A 24,889-nucleotide genomic window follows, 5' to 3' on the forward strand; every position below is an offset into this window, starting at 1 on the left:
ACCAGAATGTAGGTCTCATTCAATATTAGGAAAACTAGAAGCATAATTGGCCATATCAATAATTAATACAAAAACCACATGATTATTTCAATAGATACAAAAAAAGCTTTGGACAAAATACAATACCCATTCCTGTTAAAAACACTAGAAAGCATAGGAATAAGTGGAACCTTTCTTAATATGATAAGTAATAGCTATCTAAAGCCAAGAGCAAACATTATCTGTAATGAGGTTGAACAGAAGCCTTCCCAGTAAGATCAGGGGTAAAGCAAAGATGTCCATTACTATCATTACTATTCAAAACTGCGCTAGAAATGCCAGCTATAAAAAATAAGACCAAAAAGATGGAAAGAATAAGCTTAGGCAGCAAAGAGTTGAACATGACCAAAACAAATGAATGACAAAATACAAAATAAATATGATATAATTTATTAGGGGGAGGTGGTGGAGGTTCTAACATTTACAAATGAGTTATTGTTCCCAAATGAAAAGTATATGGAATTATGACATATTCCCTTACTTTATGCAGTGATGAATAGGTAGGGCACTTTTTAAAGAACACCTTACATTTGTATAATTCATTCACATCTATTAACTCTATTGAAACTTTGAGGTAAATACAAGAAGAATTATTATAACCATTTGACAGTTGAGGAAACTGAGGCTGAGAGAATGAAATGACTTGCTCAAGTTGTCCCAGTGAGATGGTGTCAGAGGCAGGACTCCCCCCAATTCTTCCTTCCCTCCTTCCTTTTGTCCTGTCTCATCTGTTCCCCCACCTCTTCAGCAATGGTAGGATGATGTATTTCCTTCTCTGATGTTCTTTCTACTAGATCACACTATACTTTTGACTAGAATGCGCTTTGGTAGCTCCAGTAAACAGGTCTGGGCATGCTGATTTCAAGTGGGTTACTTTCCTCCTCTCAAAGTCAAGTAAGATTTTTATCAATTATAATCTAGTGAAATATAGTCCAAGTAAGAATTTACCATCCAGGTAGGATGACAACCTGTTACCAGATGCCAGCTGGTACCAAACTCTCAGCATCTTATCATTCAGTCAGAACAAATTCACAGAGAACATTAGCAAGTGCTAATTTTTAGGTATTAGATGGCTTTACCTATATATCTGGAAGACCTATATATCAATCAGTAAGCATTTATGAAGCACCCACTATGTGCTAAGCACTGTGTTAGATTCTGGGAGTTTTTGTTAGTAGTGCCCGACTCTTCCTGACCCCATTTTGGGTTTTGTTGGCAAAGATACTGGAGTGGTTTGCTATTTCCTTCTCTAGCTCATTTTATAGATGAGGAAACTGAGGCAAACAGGATTAAGTGACTTCTCTATTGGGTAACATAGATTTCCATAACCAACTGAGTGGGTATGTGTGCGCGTGTGCGCGCGCGCGTGTGTGTGTGTGTTCTTCCCTCTTCGAACCAGTTCAGATTAGAGTGGTTTGTGTTGCCTGCCCACCCCCATTCTCCCCCCCACACACTTTTCCCTCTCCAAAGTAAATACTCTTCCTTGCACATTTCTTTTATTTAAGATGATTTTCCACATTCTTCCTTTCTCTTCCACCTTCTCCCAGTGCATCCCTCTTTCTCACATTTCCATTATTTAAAAAAAAAATCATCTCAACACAATCAACTCACACCTGTGCCTTCTGTCTATGCTGACTTCTTCTAACTGCCTTGATAATAATAGAGTTCTTAGGAATTAAGTGTATCATCTTCCTATTTGGGAATATAAACAGTTTAACCTTATTAACTCCCTTATGATTTATCTTTCCTGTTTACCTTTTTATGCTTCTCTTGAGTCTTGTTATTTGTAAGTCAGATTTTCTATTCAGCTCTAGTCTTCTCATCAGGAATGCTTGAAAATTCTTTATTTCATTAAATATCCATTCTTTGTTATAATCGTAACTCTTTTGCCCTCCAGAATATCATATCCCAAGCCCTCTGATTCTTTAATGTAGAAATTACTCAATCTTATGTTATCCTATGACTCCACAGTATTTGAATTGTTTCTTTTTGGCTGCTTAAAATATTTTCTCCAGACCTGGATGTTCTGGAATTTGGCTATAATATTCCTGGGAATTTTCATTTTGGTGTCTCTTTCAGAAGATCTTGGTAGCTTCTTTCATTTACTATCTTTCCCTCTGGTTCTAAAAATATGGTTCTTGAAATATGATTTCTAAGCTCTATTTTTTTGACCATGGCTTTCAAGTAGTTCAATTTTGGGGGGGGGTGAAGAAGTTTTAAAATTTATTTTAAACTTAAATACAAAATAAGAAAAGAAAAAAAAAACATTGCTATGCACATAGCAGTACACGAGAGAATTCAATATAAAACAATAAATTTCCATTTCAAGAAAATCTCTATAATAAATACTACACATTGCTTTCAAAGCTGCCCAGCTTTTCTTTACTTCCTTATAAGCTTTCTTTTGTTCTCTGCTGGGTACTTTTTACTTTTTTTTCATCCTCCCCCCCAACCCACCAAAGAAGGCTACAATTAAGTGTCTGGACAGCATAGCATTATTTGGCATCCCTCAACAGTGGAAGGACTTTTAATCTTCTTAGTCATCAGACCCCCACACTGATGGTAAAATGAAAAGTTTCCAAGGCTGAGACTGCCTCCCAATCTCAGATGCCCTCAGGGCTTATTGTTTGTTGATTCTGCAGAGCTAGCTTGGAGCACTTCATTCTAGCTGAATCTCTGCCCCTGGAGGTCAGGTCTTTCCTGGACTTTATAGGTTGTTTTAGAAGAACAACTGCTTTACCCTGACTTATTTATTTCCACTGCTCTACATTCCCTCTGAGGCAATGTTCTGTCTTTTTCTATGGAGAAATTTGTAGAGCTGAAAGTTTTCTGACCTACTCCACCATTTTCCAATAATTCTTTTTAAAAAATATTTTAATTTATTTCTTTAAATATTTCCAATTACATGTAAAAAATTAACATTAATTTTTTTTTAAAGCAATTGGGGTTAAGTAACTTGCTCAAGGTTACACGGCCAGTTATTTCTGGGTGTGGTGCTAAGTATCAGAGCACAGATTCGATCCCCAGGTCATCCCAACACTGGGGCTGGTGCTCTTACTCACTGAGCTACCTGGCCACCCCTAAGCAATTGGGGTTAAGTAACTTGCTCAAGGTTACACGGCCAGGTTTTTCTGGGTGGGTGCTAAGTGTCTGAGCCTGGATTCAATCCCCCAGGTCATCCCAACACTGGGGCCAGTGCTCTTACTTGGTGTGCTACCTGGCCACCTCTAACATTAATTTAAATAAATTTTAGCTCCAAATTCTCTCCCTCCCATCAGTCCCTCACTTACCCCTTGAGAAGGCAAGCAATATGATATTGATTATACATGTAAAGTCATGCAAAATTTATTTCCTTAATTAGCCATGTTGCAAAAGAAAACACAGAGAAAAATAAAGAAACTTAAAAAAAAACAACTGTGTTTCAGTCTGCTCTCAGAATTCACCAATCCTCTCTCTGGAAGTGGGTAGTATTTTTCATCAAGGGTTCTTTGTATTGAATCATTGTCTTGATCATAGTAGCTTTTCACATTTGATATTCTTACTAGTTTAATAATTCTTAAATTATCTCTCTTTGATCTATTTTCCAGGTCAGTTGTTTTTCCTAGAAGATATTGCATATTTTCTCCTATTTTTTCATTCTTACCTCTGGGAAGGACTCTTTATTTTAGAACTGGAATCTGCTTACCTTGGGGAGAGAAGGATTGGGGAACCGTCCTGAGCATCAGGCTTTTATATCATGCTGTTTTCACAGCTAGTTCTGTAAGTTTTCAGTGTTTCCAAGGTGTGATATTGATAGGGTGCTTGGGAATCTGTGCTTGAACCTCAGTTTGTAAAAACACATTTCTCCCTAGCCTTAAAACACTGTCTTAGGCAGTTTCTCTCCAGCTCAGGGCAGCATGCCCTAGCAAAATACTTATGTCTCTTCCTGTTACAGTGGCCAGCTCCACCTGTAGATTTAGTAGGTTGGCCCAGTTATGTACTGGCTGAAGCAGCTGTGTACTGGGTTACACCTATCATATATATCCTAGACTCAGTCATATGTATGCTCCCTAGCTCATTATACACATCCTGAATCCCTTGTTAGCTTGGAATATAAGTTTACTCCTAACATCTATCTTGTATAACAAGACATTGATGGGGACAGCCTGAGTTTTCTCAGTCATCCCTGACCAATAACTAACTTAGTGATGTTTCAAGCCTAGAACCACACCTCCATGCAGCCCCCCTTGGGCTATTTCCCAGTGAATTCTGGGCAATATGCCTGAGTAGTAGATATTAAAAGTGCATGTTCCTTTAAGAACTGACCACTCCTTAGCCACTCCCTAATTCTGCCCTGACTCACCTACTTGGCATATTTGGCACATGTTATACATGTCTATCTTACATAAACTATAATATACCCCCTTTAAGGTTGCAGGTTCCCTAAGAACTCTTGCCTGCTATATAGTGTGTCAATAAACTTTTGCCATCTTGACTTAAAGATTGCTTGGGTCTGTGAATTCATTCCAGACTGCTTTCTAGGGATTCTGGCTATTGGGGTTCCGGAAACACCTATATTCCCACAACAATATGATCTCAGGAGGTGTGCTCACTATTGAATTGTGACTGGGAATTGGGTAATGGGCAGTGGAATTGCCAAATGGCACCCAGTCCTGCACCCATTGTTAGCACAAAGGGCCCCAGTAATCTCTTTCTGACCAGTTTTTCAATCACCTTACTATCTCTAGGCACTGATAGCTCCTTGTACCACAGCTATGACATCCAAGGTCCACAACTGGTCTCACTTCTGTATCACTCCTGGCCAGCCTCACTTCAGTTCCACAGACTTTTCTTTCTGTCCCTCTAAGCTGTCCTGGACCAGAAAAGTGACTCACTCTGACTTTTGTTGGTTATACTGCTTAGAATCCAACTTGACATGTTTTTAAAAAAATTATTTAGGGGGAATTTTGAGAGAGCATGACAGAAATGTTCCCTTTCATCTGCCATCTTGGCTCTCTGCCTCTCAGCTATTTTTTCTTGACTGAAAAGACAGCAGGAATATGAAAGCTGTTTTCAAGTATTTGAAGGTCTGATTCATAGAAGGGAAGTATTTGACATTTTCTTTTTTGTTCTCAGAGGGAGAGCTAGGAGCATTGGAGTTGTGAAGAGACAAATTTATGCTTCTGTTTGGTCAAAGAGGACCTTTTCCTTGGAACATTTACTGAGCCTACGTCTGGAAGTGCCTGATGACTTAGAATTGAGGGGCTAAGCTTTCTACTTTAGAGCCTGGGAAGACATTCTATAACGGTTTCCTGAATGATAGAGGAAAGACCTTTTTTTAGGGGGGTGTAGCAGCAAGCACCCCAGCGTCAGCAGGGTGGCTGCTCACACAGGTTCTTGGATCTGCTTTGATAAAGGAAAGCAACTCAAGATGGGTTAACAAGCTTACTTTAATCAGTCAAATATATATCGTTTACCTTGTTCAGGGGAAAAGGTCAGCACCCCGAACTTCAAAGTACACAGGCAGAATTATCAAGACAGAAACAGATCAAGTAGACAGATTTCCAAACTGTCCAACCATTACATCCATACCCAGTCAACATCTGGGTTTCCACATCTGGGTTTTTCAAAGCCGGGGGGGCCCTGGACAATGGCTTTCCAGAATACAGATCAAATCACAGAACACTTCTCAAAGTGAGCCCCCAAAACAAAGCCTCACATCAGGGCTTATATAGCCTTCTCCTGGCTCAGAGAATGTAACAACCTTTTGGACCCACTGGACAATCAGAAAGTATCTACTGAAAAACAAGCCTCCCACCCTAGGCTCCAGGTGTACCTCAACCTAGGGGCAGGGAAGATCTTCCAAATTTGCATTCCCATTACGGGGGGGGGGGGGGGGGGGGGAAGGGGGAGAAGCAATTGGGACTAAGTGATTTGCCCAGGTCTGAGGCTGAATTCGACCTCAGGTTTTCTCTTCTCCAGGGCCAGTGCTCTATCCACTGCACTACCTAGCTGTAGCTGAGGAAAAGCTTTTAATTTGACTTCTGAGCTAAACATACATATCAAAGGCCTCCCAAAACTGGACCTTGTTCTCTTTCCTCCTGGGATGTCTTTGAGATGGAAATAATTGCTGAAGGCCTCAAATGGTTATGAATGTGGGGGTGCCTCTTTCCTATTCTTAGATGAAGGAGTATTGGAGACAAAATGGATTAGGTTGTGACCCAGTGAGCTTATAAAGTTGGGGCAGTACCCGAGTTCTGGAAATTGGAGTCTAAGACAGAGTTTGCAGGTATATGAACCCAGTAAGGAATGAAGCTCTGAGTGACATGCTTGATCTGGCCAAAGAGTGGGTGGATACCAAGATGCTGGTTTTGGTGAGCAAAGGAATGGCTTTGTCAATTGGCTTATGCCACATTCAGAAATGAACTTAGTGGGAGCAATTACTTTATAGTCAACACTTTAAATATGAGTGTGTTGTTCTAAAGAGTCAAGGTGCTTTAAGAGAGACTGTGCTCTCTGGTTCTGGAATGATGTGTTTGTAACCTCTTAATAAATCTTTGAAGTAAATATCCTTTTTGCAAATGCTAACTGATATTAATTAGTTAAATGGTACTGGAGCACTAATCAATAGTATCAACAGTATTGAAGAGATAACTGGCAATTTATGTTGAGGAAATATACTAGAATAGGAGCTCAAGCCAATAGCATTAGAAAGACACTTCCAAACAATTATGGCTACTGCTGGAATCTTGAGATATGAAAAGGTAAGTCAGCTGTGCTCTGGTGTGAATGGGAGCTGGGATAAGGAGCCCAGAGTGGGTATTTGTTATTCATATTAATCTATAATAATTTGGAACATTTCTTTGTATGACTATAGTTTTGTTTCTTTGTCTGAAAACAGTCTGTTCATATCCTTGGATCATTTATCATTTGGGGGATTATTTGTATTCTTATATATTTGACTCAGTGCTCTATATAATTGAGAAATGAGGCCTTTATCAGAGATACTTTCTGCAAAATTTTTCCCATTTTCTTCTTTCCTTGTAATTTGTGGTGCATTGCTTTTGTTTGGGTAAAAACTTTTTAATTTTATATAATCAAAATTATCTATTTTGCTTTTTGTAATGATCTCTCTATCTATATCTTGTTTGGTCCTAAATTCTTCCCTTATCCATAGATCTGACAGCAAACTAGTCCATGCTCTCCTAACATGCTTATGGTATCACCTTTTATATTAAATTATATACCTATTTTGACCTTATCTTGTTATATAGTGTAAGATGTTGATCTATAGCCAGTTTCTGCCATACTGTTTTGCAGTTTTCCCATGTAATTCAAAACTTTTTTTAAAATTGTGTTAACATGTAATTGGGGGAAAAATAGAGTCTTATTATTATTATTTTTTTAAAAGGAGCCTGATAGTTTCGGATCCCTAAGAAGTTATTATAGTTCAATTAGAATACATTAAGTTTAAAAATACAGGGTTAAAAAAACCTGTATTTTAGGTATGGCTTTGAAGCCATAGCATTTCTATGAAGAATGATCCATCGTTATGGTACAAAACTAATTTCGGTTACTGTAACTTGTGTTTATTGGACAGAAATGTGTTTTGTCAGAAAAATTTATACCTAGAGAAAAAAATATTCAATGTAAAAAATGACCTTAAAATTTAACTTAAGAGTTTAAAAGCAAGACAAAACAGTATTTACTTTTCTTTAAAGGCTAGATCAATTTCGTAGAAGAACAAACAGCATATCTCTCTCCTTTTCAAATTGAAGTTACCCTTTTTATGAGATAACATTTACAAATTTCACCCAGCATCAACTAACCTGTAAAAACTTTTCATGGTAGATGCATTATTTTATTTTATTTTTCAGGGTTTTTAAAAAGTTTGTTAAATTTCATTACCTATTCTACTTGCTTGAAGCCTCATCTGTATAAAATAGCTCCAACCAAGCAGTTTATTAAAAAATTAAGTTGGTATTGTACTGCATCTGACCCCCAGCCAGCTAAGCAATCTCAGTAAATTATTCCCATGGACAGAAAACCAAAAATATTTTGAACAAAACTGGTGATGGTTGGAGTTGGCCATTACAACATTATTGATTTATGGCTTTTTACAGATAAAATTCTAGCTCTGAAGTACATAGTCTTAGAATTCATTTTTACCACACATGATAAAATAAATTCAGAACTAGACAGACACTAACTTGAAATTACGAGGAAGAAGTTGTGCAAAAGGTGCAAATAGTAAAAAGCATTTTTATCCAATCATTTCTGAGTAGTTAAGCTTTTTTTCCATGCCATGGTGTTGTTTCAGATGTGTTAAAGTTACTAACCTTCCATATACCACTAATTTAGGACAAAACTATGCTGGGCTGCATTCTTCTATTATTTTATTTGGGGATCCAGTGTTCAATCCTCAATAGATGTTATATATCTCTTATGCTTCCTCACTCCTCAGTTCATCAAGTTCCCAGGAGTCATCTTGATCAGCCAACCATCTTCATAACAAGATTTGTTGACAAGTCCTGGGTCTTCTGCAAGAGCTACATTAATTTCAGTTACTTCTCCCATTAGTGGAGAATAGAGTTCCCTGGCAGTTTAAACACTTTCCAAAGCTCCAAACTCACCTTGTTTGTTCAGACAAGATGGAACAACTTCCGGAAGACTACAGTAAGCTTTATCTCCCAATGCTCCCTGTGCAAAATTGCTGATTCCCACTGTTCCAATACCATTTTCAGTTGATATCCATTCACGCTTGTCTGGGAACTTTCGAACGAGAGTCTCACGGCGCTGGTGCCGAGGCCCTGGGAGGCGGCGGCCACTAGGAAGGGATGGGAGCTTGGGCCGGGGCGGCCCGGTGGCTCCCAGGGACGGCTGCGAGGGAGGCCAGGAACCCTGGGGTCTCAGGCCCGGGCACCGCCCACAGGAATGAGGCCGCGACCCGCACGCACCTGGCCACTCCCAACCCCATCTTCTCCGGGAGTGGGGCAGCCCTGGGACCAAGCAGACAGATGCATTATTTTAAATGTCAAAAATAAATAGAAGCTTTGAACGGTAAGCTTATAATTTGTAGCTATCCAAAGTCAGATTTTTTTTTTTTACAGATACACAGGGAAAAATGCCCCTGGGCTTTTAAAAAGTCTACAGAGTTATGTAAAGCCTTTTCTTTCTCAACATTTTCAGGAATTCAAATAATATTTTCTTCCTTAAAAAGAAGTGTTTTCATTTCATACTTTTCAGTCTGTTTCAATACCTATACTTTGGAGTTCTTTAGCTACTATAAGTTGCATTATCTGACAAATTTCTGAGTCTTTTTTTTTTTAATCATGTTTAGCTTGGTCTGTCAAGACCATACTAGACAAAGGAAAGTATCTGTTACTTTGATCACAGATTCCCATTTGAGTGCCCATATTTGAGAAATAAACCTGCTTTCATGGCGTTGGCAGTCCTGCAAGGTCAGTTACTGTGGTATAGTGTGGCCAGAGCTGCATGGGTAAGAAAAGACAGAGAAAGAGTGGTGAGATCCAAGACTTCTGGAACCCACTGACTGACTCAATGATTCTCTCACAGTCTTGCTGAGGCAAAATAGCAACTGTTTTCTTTTCATTCTTAGGTTCCAATGATCTATTTTCCTCACTTTGCCATTTGGCTTTGAGATCTGTTGCTAAAAGCACTTAGACATGGGGGAATGATTGGTCAAAGGGCTCAATACCCTGGGCAGGAGCTTAGTCATCTCTTCTGGGAAATAGTTGGGCAACTCCTGTTTATAAACTCTTTCAAGGTTTACAAAGAACTTTCCTTACAACAGCCTTCTGAAGTAGAAAGTATGGATGCCATTGTACCTATCTGTTCAGTTGCCAAGTCTTGCTGAATCTATCTGTACAACATCTCTTAAATCCATTCTGTGCTCTCTACTTTTTGTCCCCTGGAGGGATAACTATTGTTACCCACATTAGGGTTGAAAGGCTTCCCAGCTGGTGTCCCTCTCTCCACCCTTGTTTAAGGCACAGCCTTGTTTATACTTCCTTGTCCTTTATTTCTCTGGGTTTCATAGAGGAGTTGGCACCGAAACCTGACAATGCCAACCATCCTCTTCTTGCCACTCCCCACCTGAGGTAGGGAAGCCATTTCCCAGAGATAATGACAAAACCGTCAATCATGTTAAAAATTAGTTTACCATTATAGGGCCTATATACCAGGACTAGACCCTAAGTGAAAGCCTGGGATAAATCACTTACCTTGGGAGATTCATTAAATAAATAATACAAATCATTAGAACTAGTGAAGGACTTTTATAATACAATGTGTGAAGTGGCACACACATATTTTTGAAATGTAAAATGAAGCTTCCTTCCAGTTCCGATATTCTGTGACCTGAGAAGATAAGGACCTAATAATAGATTTTCAGGTTTTTTTTTTAAAAAAAGGTTGTTAAAATATAAAATCTTAAGAGAGATCATCTAGATTTGTAGATTGCTAGAGCTGGAAAATATCTTGGCATCTAATCCTACTCCCCTCATTTTACTGATGGGGAAACTGAGGCCAACAAAGGTTAGGTGATTGTCCAAATACAGCTAACTGGGGGCTATCTTTCATTATCTTAACAGGGAATCTGATTTTACTTTTGTTTGTTTTTTAATCTGGGATTAGAACCTGTGTGTAGAGCATGCCCCAAAATACATGAAAACTACTTAAGAGTCACCTTAGAGATGTTCCTATTGTTTACAGGGATTCTGAGAATAGTCATCCATGTTTATATCCATTTGGACATAGCTAATAACTGAATGTTTTATTATAAGCAACTTTTCATATAAACTGTTCTCTTTATACAGTTTGGGATTATTATATTTCCACATCCCATCCCAAGTCTTTTGTTGTTTGCTAATTAAGCACTTTAAAGCACAATCTTTTGTGTAATGTTGAACCTAGGGATGAAAAAGCATCTACTTACCATGAGTACTGGTTATATCAAGATAAATTGTGATTTTTTTATGATGAATCTCATAGTTACCAGTGTGAAATTGTAGTTAATACTTGTTATCAAGGAAATGTGATCCTTGAGATATGAATCTACCCAAAGCTATGATTATTATAACTTGCTATTTAAGATCTTACAGGACTATAACATATTATTCTGAGTCTGACTCCAGGTATGATCATGAAGGAATGATGCTAAGCCAACGCTCCATGATGGCAGTAACCCTGTGCGGTTGATGTTCATGAACTACAGGTGAAGTTCTCATGGGAAATTTGGGAGAGTGATTCTTGGCATGGTCTTAGGTAGGATTTTCCTGACTCAATTTCCCTAGTATGCTATTTCCTCTTGATTGGAAAATATTCCACCTGACTGGCTTTAAGCCTGTCTCAATGCAGTTGGCTATCTATGTAACTTTTGCTTAGAATTGACACAAAGTTAGGTAAGCATTATTCCCTTACTGTGTAACCTGATTCTTCTTTTATGGCATATTTCTATAATCATGCTAGGTGCTCAGTATAAACACAACTAAGTAGATCTTTTAGAATAGTGCTAAACTACGTCCAAATTACCATAGTAAGATACAGGTATGAGATTTGAGCTATTTGGCCTAGAATTTTAGTCCTTTCTATGTTCCTAACAGCTAAGTAAATAAATATCTAGCCTTGTCATCTGCTGTTATTAATTATATATTGAGGTATATAAGATAAGGTCCTTTAATTTCCCATAATGGTATAGGGAAAATTAGGCACTGATGTAAAAATTTGTGAAACCAGGATATAATTCTCTTATTTAGTGATGTCAGTATCATAACTGTCTTAGTTCTGTGTTACTGAAAAAAAATATTAACATAATTAGTGAAGAATGGCTTCTGGTCTATCTGATGAACACCTTAAAGAGAAATCCACTTAGAGAGATCCACTTATACTAGGGGTTATTCATGTGAACGTGGGTAGGAATTGGAAATGTTTTAATATAAACTAATTATTTAATAAGTGCTGTTCTTAAATTCTATATTTATACATCCCATTCCAACATCTTTTGTTATAAGAGATAATATGGCAACTTTTCAGAGAATTCATTAGATCTCATCTTCTTATAGAATGTATTATTATTAGTTCTTAGCAAAATTTCATACTCCTAATGGAGCAATGAATAATGTCAAGTAGAAAATTGGGTTCAGAGTTTTCTTATTTTTCAGTTTTTGTCTGAGTTTCTTGGATATATCAACATGACAACTGGCTAAGCTAAAAATGTAGATGCTTTGGTCTAAAAGGCTCCAAATTTTATTTTCTAATAGTAGAGACATAAGGTTTGAGCTAACTTTTATTATTTGACCTGGTTATTGGCAAAGTAAATTAAAAATTGGGTTAAGATCAATTTTGTATGAGATTTTTTTAGCAGAGAAGAAATTCTCTACAAGTGATTTGAGCCAGAGGAGCCAGTCAGCAGGAAACTGCTCTGAGACCCCACCTAAACCAGAGGGCTGATCAGATGCTTCCAGAGAACCAGATGAGATTTCTATGAAATGGGCATTAAAAACTTTTTTTTTTCCTTTTCCCTATGTGCCTTTTATCTGTTGCTTAACAGAGGGGACTGTCCCTTTTGAGTTTGTCAATAAGATCGATCTCTTTCCTTTTCCCTCTCATGTTGTTTCCTCTCATAGGCCCCATAGTTAGAAACCCCTGATTAAATGTTTGTCATATCAGTTAGTGATTCATTGAGGAGACTTGTGTCTCTCAATAGAATCAAATGGGAAAATGAGAGAACTTATTGTTTCTTTCTATATTTAAATTCTCTTTTTTCTTTTCTTTTTTTTTTTGAAGCAGGCAAGGCAGGGCAATTGGGGTTAAGTGACTTGCCCAAGGTCACACAGCTAGTAAGTGTTAAGTGTCTGAGGCTGGTTCGAACTCAGGTCCTCCTGACTCCAGGGCTGGTGCTCTATTCACCGTACCACCTAGCCACCCCTTTTTCTTATATTAATAACCAATTATTGAATTAGGACTAAAGGGTTTTCCACTTCTCATACAGAAATCAACCCTTGTAGGATAATTCAGACAGCCTTTGAGGTGCAGGACTGATAATGAGATGAACTCTGGAAAACTCAGATCTGATCAAAAGATAAAGAAATTCTAAGTCTAGGCGAATTAGTGGTTTCTAGCCTATGTGTTTGAGTCAGACAGGTCTGGGAAGAAATGAATTCCCTCTTTTATTTAGATTACTCAAGATGGGGGGACTGAATTGAAATCTTAATACTTAAAACATAAACAAAAGAGGTTTCTGACTTTAACCTCACAATCTAATAGATTTATATCTTTGTTTCACAAGTTTCTCTACCTTTGTCTAATTATACTCATATTGTTGTGCAGAGAAAAAGAGCGAGCTGAGACTTGGGTTTAAGGTAAATTTAGGTCTGGATTTATTGATTAAGTGCGTGACTGCCTAGAGTATATACTTAAATCAGGCAGCCCCAAATTGGGGTACATACATTCCTTATAAAGCCTAAAACCACAAAAACCACAGTTGGGAAGGGGAACTAGCATAAACAATGATGCACAGAAGTCAAGAATTGCCATTGGTTCGATTTATAGCTTAGGGCTAATTTGGGCAATATGGCACAATGGTACAAGGGTGCAACTTTTTGTGGAAGTGGGTCCCTCCCAGAACAGGGTGAAAGGTACAGGGTGGAGAGTCATTGAGTAAGGGGACAGACTAGGGTTATGTTCTGGGTAAAGTTAATGGGGACTCTGCTTGATTAGCAGGAACAGAACAGGGTGTTGTTTTTTTTTTTTTAAGATAAATGTGTGGGGCAGCTAGGTGGCTCAGGGAGTAAAATGCCAGCCCCGGAGTCAGGAGGACCCAAGTTCAGTTCCGGCCTCAGACACTTCACACCCACACAAGAAAACTAGCCATGTAACCCTGGGCAAGTTACTTAACCCCAATTGCCCTCCAAAAAGCAAAAAAATAAAAAATAAGATAAATTTGTGCCATAACCCCGGGGCTACGCCTTGGGCAATAGCCAGGACTATGCCTTAAGCTGTTTCAAGCTATTACAGGATAAAGACAAAGACAAATATATAAAGGGGCTTAATGGTGGGCTTCAAATCAGGAGATGGGTAATTTGGGTTTGGGTACAACACTCCCTACTTCTTTTCAGGAAAGAGTCAAACCATTGACTAAAAGTCTGGGCTACATATTAATATAATAAAAAGAATAACATAGAACAAAAAAGTAAACTAAGGAAATTAGTACATTATTATTACAGTTATTCAGGTGTCTTATTATTAATCTAATAACTAATAGATCCAGTATTGTAATGGCAAGCTACCACTGTTTGCCTTCTCTGATAATAGAAATTTGCTATGAGAGCTAGAATCATGGAAATGGTTATAATAATATCAAAGTTGTCTTCAAGGCCTACAACACTATATAAGTAGCCTAACATATGGAACCAGGTGGATAGATTTCTTATATGGAAAAATGAATTAAGAAGAGTCCAACCTTAGCCTTTCCAAGGTAACCTCCTTACCTTATTTCCAGGGACAGATATTCACTAGCCTTAGATCTCAGATGTCACTCTCATTAAACTGCTGACTGGTGACATTTTTCTTGAAGGGCTCATTTAAGGTTGGCCCAAGGACTCAACAAACTTAAAAGTCAAACTCAAAAAGCATAATCAGGGTCCCAAAAAAGCTTTCTTCTCAAACAGTAAAGTCTCTCATCACAGTAGAACTGGACACAATTGTTAGCAATACCACCAAATTATTGTAATAAACTAGCTTACAAATATAACTTATCAGGTCTTCTAAAAGTCACACAAAAGTTTTTTACTTAAACATTTACACAAAATATTTTTTTACTTAAACATTCCTTCCTAAAAGTGTTTCTCTTTCTTTAAAACGGCTTAAAATTTACACTGATGTCAAAAAGCAGTCATTAGAACCTAAAGAAGTAAATTAGTTGGAAACTTTCAAATTTATATATATGTATATATCTTATTCAATCTTAAAGCAAAAAAAATCCTTAAAATTGGAATTTATTAAAACTAAGTTGGTATAAAATGCTTTTAAATATCATGAATAAGTCCCCAAAGTATCATTTAAGCAAAATAAATTATCAATTACCACAAATTACCAATTGCCATACCCCCTCTACTAAAAAGCTGTTTCCAAATGGGGAGCAAATTCAGTTTTTCTGAGTGAAGCAAGCAATGTCAAAAATATATCCAATTAAATTAGCCTTATTAAAACAAAAAAGTTTATTAGACCTTTACAAATTTCCTCAATATCCTTTTCTTCCTTTTGTCTTTTCCTAGAATATAAACTCATCCTGGTGTAAAATATATTATTAGAAATCAAGAAAATAATTACATTTTGGAATCCCATATAGATAGTGGATATATGCTAGTTTGCTGAAACATCTAGAAAAACACTGGTCAATTGCTGTAAACCTCTAAATAACTTAATTAACAATTTCATAGTTTACATAAGTGCCAACAACTGACGTAGGGGGACAGTGAACAAAAGATTCAGGCTAGGCGAGCACAATTGGATAACAGTGCTGCTTTAATGGAGTAGTATAGTTGATTATATATCTTTCTTGTTTATACTGGAAAGTTTTACAGTGAACTTTAGGATCACCAGTTTCTCACGGATGCACTCAGCTAAACATAGATATTAACAAAAGACCTTGACTACCAGTCCACTTCCTGCATGCCCAGATTGCTTGTGGAAGACACAGCAATATTTCTTGATACCAACTGCCAAACATTTTTCTTGGGGAAAGATATGGCACACCTGTCCAGAGGGGACTTTGCACCCTCCTGGATTTGAACAAGTTAGCAAGTGCAGACTCAGACATAACTCAACAAGTTCTTGAACTCAGAACAAGTCAGAAGTCTCTGGACTCAGACACAAGCTCAAGAATCCATTAGACTTGGCCCCCTACACATAAGTAATAGCCAGATAATTTTATATGAAACTTCTTCTTAAATATAGTCAAAACTGGAAGGTTATAAGTTCTTAATTAAAGTATTTCAGAATATTATAACATATGGTCAGCAGGGCTGATGAAATAGTATAACAGTTTTCAGACTTTTTCCTAAGTTGCTTTCCTAAGAGTATAGTTGATATGATTGTTTACCAAATATGAGAAAATTTAGAAACATAATAGCATAAACAATATTATGAATTTGAAACTTGATACAAAACCCATTACTAATCAGGTGGCGTCAGTTCAATTGAACTCATCCCCAAATCACTTTACACAGAAGGGGAAGGGAGATAGGAGCATGAACCAGGTTCTAGGCAAAGCTGCCTGGACTCTTCAGAAGGGCCTCTCTGACCATGATCCAGGATGAGGCCTGGAAAGGCAGTGATCGGGAGATGACCTAGATAGATTGCCTCAATAGAGTGTCCTGTCTGATTACACTGGCTGGACTTGGCAGAGGTCCTTGAAAAAACCTAGCACTCATTACTTAGACTTCAAAGAAAACATGATTTCATTTGAGCCTCACAAAATCCAGCCCAGTAGGTTCTAGAGGTATTGTTGCTATATTAGGAATGAACAGATTGAGAGTCAGAAAATTAAGTAATTTGCTCCTGGTCACACAGCTACTCTGTGTCAAGTCTTCCAGAGTCTGTTCAGCAGTTTATCCTGCTGTTTCTTGCTAGTAAAGGGGCCTTACTTTAAGTGTTTCAAAGAAGAGAAACCAAGCACAGAGAAATAAAAGACTGGTTCAGGATCCCTCTGTAGCACCAGGTAGAAATGAAAAAAAAAAGGATCCAGGTATCCTTACTCCCAGATTGCTTCTGGAGGGCTGGCTAACTCTGTCTTTGGCAATCAGAAGCAAACCTGCCACCTGCCTGTTAGGCGTTTCCTCAGGCAGCCAGGTGGTGAACAAAAGGCAAAGGTGCTCTCATTGGCAGTCTTCCTTTCTTTGCAACTTCAGGGCTTAGAGGTTGATCTAAGCCACTGGCCCTCAGCTGCTAAAGCAAAGACATTTTAGGATGAGCCCCAGTCTTTTCTCCTTCAGCCCTCCAAAGGTCTGGAATATGCTGGGATTGGGAACCCTTAAAGGTGAGCTTGGCAGAGCTGGACTGTCCCAATGGTTCCGGGTCTTCCTCTCCTACCCAATTCCGTCAGGATATTGAGTACCCAAGGTATCTAACTCTGGGTTTAATTGGGGCTTTTTTGATGGAGAGCTGAGGAAAAGGCAGTCATCTCTCAAGGGAGAGCAGGAATGCATTCTCCCCTGTCTATTCCCTAAGCTTTAGGAAGCTGGCCTTTTGAGATCATGGCATTCAGCAGAGTGGCAGATCTAGAGAGAACCTTAGGGATCTTCTGACCCACCTCCTCATTTTAGAGTGGGCAAGGTAAGGACTCTGTCAGAGTCCTGCAGTTTGAACCTGGTGTCAGATTTGCCCACTGACAGGATTTTGGTGGAGGTAAAGGCACAGCTCTGAGCTCCTGTGTAAGCCTGAATGGCGGCTGCTAAAGGTGGAGGGAGAGAGCCTGGGGGGCTAGACACTTACCTCAGCCTGGGAACCCCGCTGAGCCCAGGTTTCTTGCCACCTCGATTTGGTTGTATCTGCACCCTTAGAGAGGGGATCTGCTCTAGGCAGCTCTCTGTCCTCTTCCCTTTCTTTTGTTTTCCATTTCTGTCCTGTGACTCCAGGATAGATGGGACCAGATCTGCTGTTTTCCTCTTCTGATTTTCACATCTGTGCTTCAACCTGCTCCTTTGCTGAGAGATTTTGACTAAAAAGAAAACAATTGCTGCCCACCTCCTCCCCCTGCTCTGCCAGGTTTTGAATGGGCTACAGACCTGTTGGTCTTTCAGAGGTATGCAGCCTGGGAAAAACCTTGGTTCTGTGTTCATGGAGAGGGTCAGGAAGGCAGTGGAGAAGTGAGGGCAAAAGGGGAGAAGCAAGGAGGAAGACGAGGAAAAAGAAAAGGCAGGGGAGAGGGAGAAAGCCAGCAGAAAGAGAGAGGGGGAGGATTGGAAAGGAAGAGAGGGTGGGTAGAGAGGAGGAGGGAGAAGGGGGAAAGGGGAAGGAGAAGGATGGAGGGGTGGAGAAGGGAAGAGAGTGAAAAGGCAGAAGATAAAGGCAGAGAGGAGACAATGGGGAAGGGAGTTGGAGGGAATAGAGAGAAGAAGGGAAGGACAGAAATGGGAAAAGGAAAAGTATGAATTCTACATATATCCAAGGTAAACCTCATGATAAACCCTGGAAAATGGTAGGCTTGGTAGAACAGGTATTTCATGCTCTTTGGTATGGATTTTTCCCCTGGCTCTGCTCCAGAATGCTGGTCACCAATCTCCAATAACAAACTTTGTACTGGGTGGGGAACAAATCCACCCAAACAGCTCTGGATAAGGTTGTCTCCCTGGCCTTTCCAATTTCTGTCTGGGAAGGAGGAGCCTGCCCTACTTGGGCTTTCTTGCAGGGGGCCAGGTGACCTTCAGTTGCCCTGAGAAAGCTATTTGCATGTATTTCTCTGCATCTGTGCCTAAGGAAAGCTGTTTCCTAACTTCTTCCCTCCATGGCCTCCATTTCCACATATCACTAGATAACATGCAGAGCAGTGTTAGATAAGACATCTCCTCAGGGAAAACTGAGCTTGTTCAAGCATAGGTCAACATTACTGGACTGTTCGCTTGGAAGAATAAAAAAGAAATCCTAAACTGATCCATGTACATTTGAGACTGAGGGTTTCTGTTGTTTCAGTTATTGTAAAATGTAAGGTGTATATTATTTGCTCAGAACCCTACTTCTCTCCTACCTCTTCCTTTCCAACCCTCTCCCACCTCCTCCTCTCCTAGATTTCTCCCTCTCCCCACCCTTTTCCTCTTCCTCCTTGCTTCTCTCCTCTTGCCCTCACTTCTCCACTGCCTTCCTGGTCACTTCATGAACACAGAATCAAGGCTCTGCCTAGGCTGCATATTCTGATAGACACCATCAAGTCCGAAGCCACCCACTCCACACCTGGGAGAACCAGGCGGCTGCTTTCCCAATGGTATTCTTTTCAGGCAAAACCTCTCAACAAGGAGGTGGGCTGAGGAACAAATGCAAAAGCCAGAAGGGGAAAGCAGCAGGTCCAGTCACAGAACAGAGGTGTAGCCTAAAAAAATTTTGGCTGGACCTCAGCCCATCCAGCGCTATAGGGACTGTGGTGGGCAGATTAGAAGAGGGGAAGTGTGTATAGGGGGAGGATGCCCATTGGCAAGAACTCTGAACTGCTTTATTAAAGATTTGAAAGTCAGTACTGCTCTGGGGTGACTAGGTGGCACAGTGAATAGGGCACTGGCCCTGGAGTCAGGAAGACCCGAATTCAAATTCAGCCTCAGACACTTAACACGAGCTAGCCATGTGACCATGTGACCGTGTGACCATGTAACCATGGGCAAATCACTTAACCCCAGTTGCCCTGCCTTCCCTACTCTGAAAAGCCCAAAATAAAAAAAAAGTCAGTACTGGCCAGGTCAAATAAAACTTCTTCTATATTTAAGGCCCTTTAAAAATATTGGCATTTGTAGGGAGATTTGAAGACCTGTGAAGGGAGCCAAATACAAAGTTTTCAGGGTTTCTTTTATGGCCCACAGAAATATTGTGAGAGCCAACCCCTCTCCTCCAACTATATTGGTCTCTATTATGTCTATAATAAAAACTCTTATATAGCTTGTGACATAATGAAAACCACATTGGAAGGGAAGTTAATAGAATCTTGGCTCAAATCCACTTCGTAACTGTGTTACCATGGGCCCAGTCACTTAATTTTTAAGTTTTAAGTTGTTGGGCTTTTTTTTTTTTAATCTGCAACCAGGGACATTCTTACTTCTATAACCACCCTCAAAGAGTCGTTGTGAGAAATGTACTTTATCAAACTTAATGTGATAGAGATCTGTGAGTAATGTCATTATCATTGTTATTGATATCCATAACACTTCTTCCCTCCCACTGTCAGTGAACCCTTGCTGAAAGAAGGGAGTGTCTTTTTTCTTTTTTAAGCAATTGGGGTTAAGTAACTTGTTCAAGGTTACGCAGCCAGGTGTTTCTGGGTGGGTGCTAAGTGTCTGAGCCCAAATTCGATCCCAGGTCATCCTGACTCTGGGGCCGGTGCTCTTACTCGCTGTGCTACCTGGCCGCCCCGAAGGGAGTGTCTTTTAATCACTCCAATTATACTGAGCACTGGGCCTTCCTTATGATAGGTATTCAGTGCTTGTTGGAATGAATTGGACTTTACAGGTTTTTTTTCTATATTTATGCTTTTTTAAAGATACAAAAGATTTTCTTGACCAGCTGAGCAGAGAACCAGGTGTATTCGTGGGAACAACTCATGTCTTTAAGCTCAACATTCAGGAAGACATGAGTTCTACTTCTAGCATTGTCAGTGATTACCTATGTGACCTTGGGCAAGTCATTTCTCCCTCCCTTTAAGTCTTAGTTTCCCTCATTTGAAAGTGAAGGGCGGTTGGATCTGATACTGTAAATATTGTGTTCCTCTTAACTGAAGCTTTCTTTTTGAAATTTTGCTTTTCTTTCTTGGTGTTCTTTACTTAGTCTATGACACACTCATCCCTACTTTTCTCTTGACTGGCATCATCCTTGTTGTATAATCAGAGTTTAATGACCGACCCATTGGCTTTTTGGAGTCTTTCAGGTTTCAACTGGAATGACCTACTGGGCGTGGAGGAAGGAATCCACTAAGTGTTTTTTAAACTAACAACTGTCATAGACATTCAATCTTATTTAGGTGTTTCAAGTTGGAAGGAAAATAGAATAGATAATTTTCTGACCAAACAATTTACATTTTATAGTAACTGTGAAACAATAGAAACCCTCAGTCACAAATGTATGCATATCGATTCTGTTGTAATTGTTGTTCACTCATGTCCAATTCTTCATGCGTCCCTTGGACCATAACAATGGGGTTTTCTTGGCAGAGATACTGGAGTGGTTTTCCATTTCCTTCTCCAGTGGATTAAGGCAAACAGATGTGAATATTCAGGGAGGACTTCCTGAGCTCTTTCAGATCTATTCATCCATTCTTAGTGTTTACCTTTATCCAACCCTCAACTGTGGCTCCAAGAAGCTGTAGTGTGCATAGTGGCCACACCCCAGTAAACCATCTTAGCCAAACCAGGCTAAGACAGGTTAACCTACAGGTTAGGTAGGGTAACCTATAGGCCTCACACCCCTAGGTTAGATAGGGACATGTTTACCCCAAACATGTGAAGACTTTCTGTGGTGGAATGGGCAGATGAGAAAAATTTGTTTGCAGGGCTACAAAGGCGACTGAAGCAGGTATTGTGGAGTGGTTAGAGCTTGGTCAGACATCAAAGATGCCAAGATCATCCACTGCATCCTAGGCCATTGTTGAGCCCAAAGGAGCAAGACAAAATATTTTTGTAAATTTTGGAAGTGGATTTTATTACCGTGGGACTGCTGGGGTCACATACCCAGATCAGACAGTGAGTTGGCATGGACAGTGTGCCAGTTTTTAAAGAGATTCTAATAGTCAGGTTATGTAAGCTGAAACTACAATCACTGATTGGTCAGTGTATATTTGAATTTCCCACGTCCTCGAAGTTTATCCTAGGCTGAGGGACAGACAGGGAACAGTGGGCAGAAATGGGGAATATCTGGTGGGGGGGGCAGGGGATGGGGAAGAATAGAGAAATATCTGGGGCCGGGGAGAGAATGGAGAAATATCCAGCCTAGGCTGAAATTCCTGCTCACAGATCAGTTGGGGTAGGGAAGGGTGGAGTTGTGCTCAACAGCCATCAGCAGTTATCCTGACTTTTGTCTTTCCACTGGACAAGATGATAACTTTGTGCAACTCTGCCTCTCATATTCAGTTCACAAATCAAGACATTACACCATGACATATTTGTCTTCTTTGAAATGAAGGATAAACAACAAGGCAAACAGAGATTAAGTGACTCGGTCAGGGTCACATATCTAATAGGTTGTCTGTGGCCAGGCTTGAACTCAGATCTTCCTGACTCCAGGCTCAGTGCTCTTTGGACGGGGCCATTGTAACTGCCTGCTTTGATCACTTTAGGGTTTCTTTTTTATTCTGCCAGGTGAATAGCATGGTAATATTGACATATACTTGAAAAAAGTCAGTCTACCTAGAGGTGAACAAAAGATACACATCCTCTTTTGGTGATTAGGTTAACAAAAGCACAAAGTAAGCTCAACTGACCCTTGCTTTTTAAATTGTAAAATGGAGTTGGGAGTTTCCTAGAATAAGACTGGATTCTCCATATTGTGATATACTCCGGTCTCCAGTTCTTCAAACTTCAGAGGGGAAATCCCAATGGGAGCTTAAGACCCAGTTCTCTGACTCCCTTGAATGATTCTGAATGGTTCACAATTTCTAACTGAGAGATGACTCACAATGAAGTTTCCTCATTTCTTTTAACTCCCTGTTATATTCCTATCTCTTCTCCATACTTTGTAAACCAGTTCAGGTTTAATGACCCATTGGCTTTTTGGAGTTTTCCAGGTTTCTCAGGTTAGTTTCTCAGTTTCTCAGACCTGTCACTTAGGTAACTCATGATTTCCCCAAAATAAGGTGATTTGAAAGAAAACCATACTAGTCCACTTCTGATTGGGCACTTCCAAATTTGGTGAAAGGAAACATGTAATGAAGGATTGAAACTGCTTTGTGCCAATTAGTTAACACTAATGAAAGATTGTGAGCTTGCCTCATCAGCCAATAGTGAGGTAGGACAGGGGTTAGAGGTGGAGTTAGGATCAGGACAAGAGAAGCCCAAGAACTTCCACATTTTGCACTCTCTGGCAGACACCAGGTCCTTGGGTCCTTGGGTCCAAGGTCCTTCTATGTCCTTGGGTTTGGGTTTTTGACTGAATCCAGGTTTTACAGAACAAATCCCTTTATTAAGAGGATTTGTTGTAAGAAGTTTGGATTTAGTCAAAGGGTAGTGCCTCACCTAGAAAACCACATGTGGCCTTGAGGCTGCAGGTTCCCCACCCCTGCAGCCTACATCCATCAAGCTTTGATCTGGTCATCGTCCCCCTTTCCACTGTTAATTCCAGAAAGAGTAATTAAATCAATGTTACCATGGAGAAGGTAAATCAGTGGATTGCCAATCCAAACCAATTCAATCCAATCCAATAGACATATATTAAGCACCTACTGTGCTTAATAGTGCTAAGTGATGACCTTAGCCCTTGGTCATTTGTCTTCCCATTGCTTAGCCCTTTCCTTCCTACCCACCCTACCACTCCATGGTCATTTTGGAAGAAAAATAAGTATCTTCCAGAATGGAAGGGTCAAGTGAGTGGCTAGAGAGAAAGTCATGCCTGAGGAGAGGAGCCAAGGTGCATGCTGCTAAGTGCTAGGCATACAAATTAATAATAAGAAAGAGAGACCTTGCCTCAAGGAGCTTAAAATTTAATGGGGGATATAAGGAGGAAGTAAAGCAGGGTGGGGGTGGGTTATCAAGGGATAACTTGTTTAATGGAGTTGAAATCAGAGCAGCAGATGCAGAGTGGAGAGAAGTGTTAAAGCCCAGTTTCTACCCTCCATAAAGGAAGGCATTGTAAAAAATTTGGCATTCTACCCTCTAGTCCTCCAGTCAAAGGCCACTGATGACTGTTCCATACCAAATATGTAATAATATTCTCAGAGCACTTATTATGTAAGCATAGACTATATTCCCTCAAGGATTGCTCTCCCCAGTAGAAACAGGACCTCCGCATGGCTCTGGCTCTCACCACCTCCAATCCATATTAAAGGGGACTCTGAACAAACTTTGGAGCTACAGAACCCACAAAATGACACAGAGAAGCTAATTTACCACTGAGGCAGGATTAGGCCAGCACAGAGCTTTGGGAGCCAACCCCAGCTCCACTCCAAGTTTTTAGCCCGAGGGCAGGCCTGACCAGCCATCAGCTGGAGGGACTTCAGATCGCCAGCGGCTCTGGTGGTTTCCAGAATTATCAAACCATAAATGCTAAGGACAAAGTGAGAGGTCAGTGTAGTGTGGACTTTGGGACCCAGTAGTTGGGAGCACAACTGAGGGCTGCAGCACAGCCACACCATGTAGCAGCTTCAGCTCCTGGCCTGCAGACTGTAGGGGGACCAAGTGACCAGTCTGAGGGATAATTGCTCTTGCTTTAACCTGCTTGGATCTGGATTGGGTCTAGGGTGGAGGTCCTGGGGTGTGTGACCAGCTTGCCAGAGTGTGTGGAGGCTTCAGAGAGGGCACCCAACTAATACCTCCGGCAGCTGAGAAAACCCCAGTGTTTGGTGCAAAGCTGCCCTGTCTGGTAGCAGAGTCCTACTGTGGCAAAAAGCCCAAAAGTCAAGTAATTGAGTGGCAACATGACCAGGCAAAGGAAGCAAAGCAAACAGAAGAATCCAACATTAGACTCCTATTTGGGGGACAAAAAGGAGCAAAGCATGGAAGAGGAGGAAGACAGTGAAGTCAGAACTCCTTCACCAAAAACTTCAAAGGAAAATATGAGCTGGTGACAGGCCACAGAGGACCTTAAGAAGCAAATAAGAGAAGTGGAGGAAAAATTGGGAAGAGAAATGAGAATGATGCAAGAAAATTATGAAATGAGAGTCAACAACCTGACTGAAGAAAATACCACCTTGAAAAATAGACTAACTCAAATGGCAAAAGAGGCTCAAAAAGGCAATGAGGAGAAGAATGCCTTAAAAAGCTGAATTTGCCAGATGGAAAAAGAATCTCAAAAGTTCACTGAGGAAAATCATTCCTTCAGAATTAGATTGGAGCAAATGGAAGCTAATGACTTTATGAGAAATCAAGATGCTGTTAAACAGATCCAAACAAATGAAAGAATAGAAGGCAATGTGACCTATGTCATTGGAAAAACCACTGACCTGGAA

The 24,889-nt window shown here is 40.0% G+C and overlaps 1 protein-coding gene and 1 pseudogene across 3 annotated transcripts in view; one reads left to right on the forward strand and one right to left on the reverse strand.

Moving 5' to 3' along the window:
* Positions 1 to 8,478: 8,478 nt before the first annotated feature.
* LOC138147024 (glycine cleavage system H protein, mitochondrial-like) lies at positions 8,479 to 18,708 on the reverse strand (annotated as a pseudogene).
* ABO (ABO, alpha 1-3-N-acetylgalactosaminyltransferase and alpha 1-3-galactosyltransferase) overlaps positions 10,711 to 24,889 on the forward strand; it is a 65,623-nt gene continuing 51,444 nt past the window's right edge. For all 3 annotated transcript variants that reach the window (XM_069069254.1, XM_069069256.1, XM_069069255.1), the window contains exon 1: positions 10,711 to 17,077. In XM_069069254.1, coding sequence (XP_068925355.1) covers positions 17,008 to 17,077 — 70 coding nt within the window. In that variant the 5' untranslated portion in view covers positions 10,711 to 17,007. The remainder of the gene's footprint in view (positions 17,078 to 24,889) is intronic.

This window comes from Petaurus breviceps, unplaced genomic scaffold, assembly GCF_028583685.1.
Source record: "Petaurus breviceps papuanus isolate PSGF00001 unplaced genomic scaffold, PetGlider_PUasm1.0 90779, whole genome shotgun sequence".
Lineage (NCBI taxonomy): Eukaryota > Metazoa > Chordata > Mammalia > Diprotodontia > Petauridae > Petaurus > Petaurus breviceps.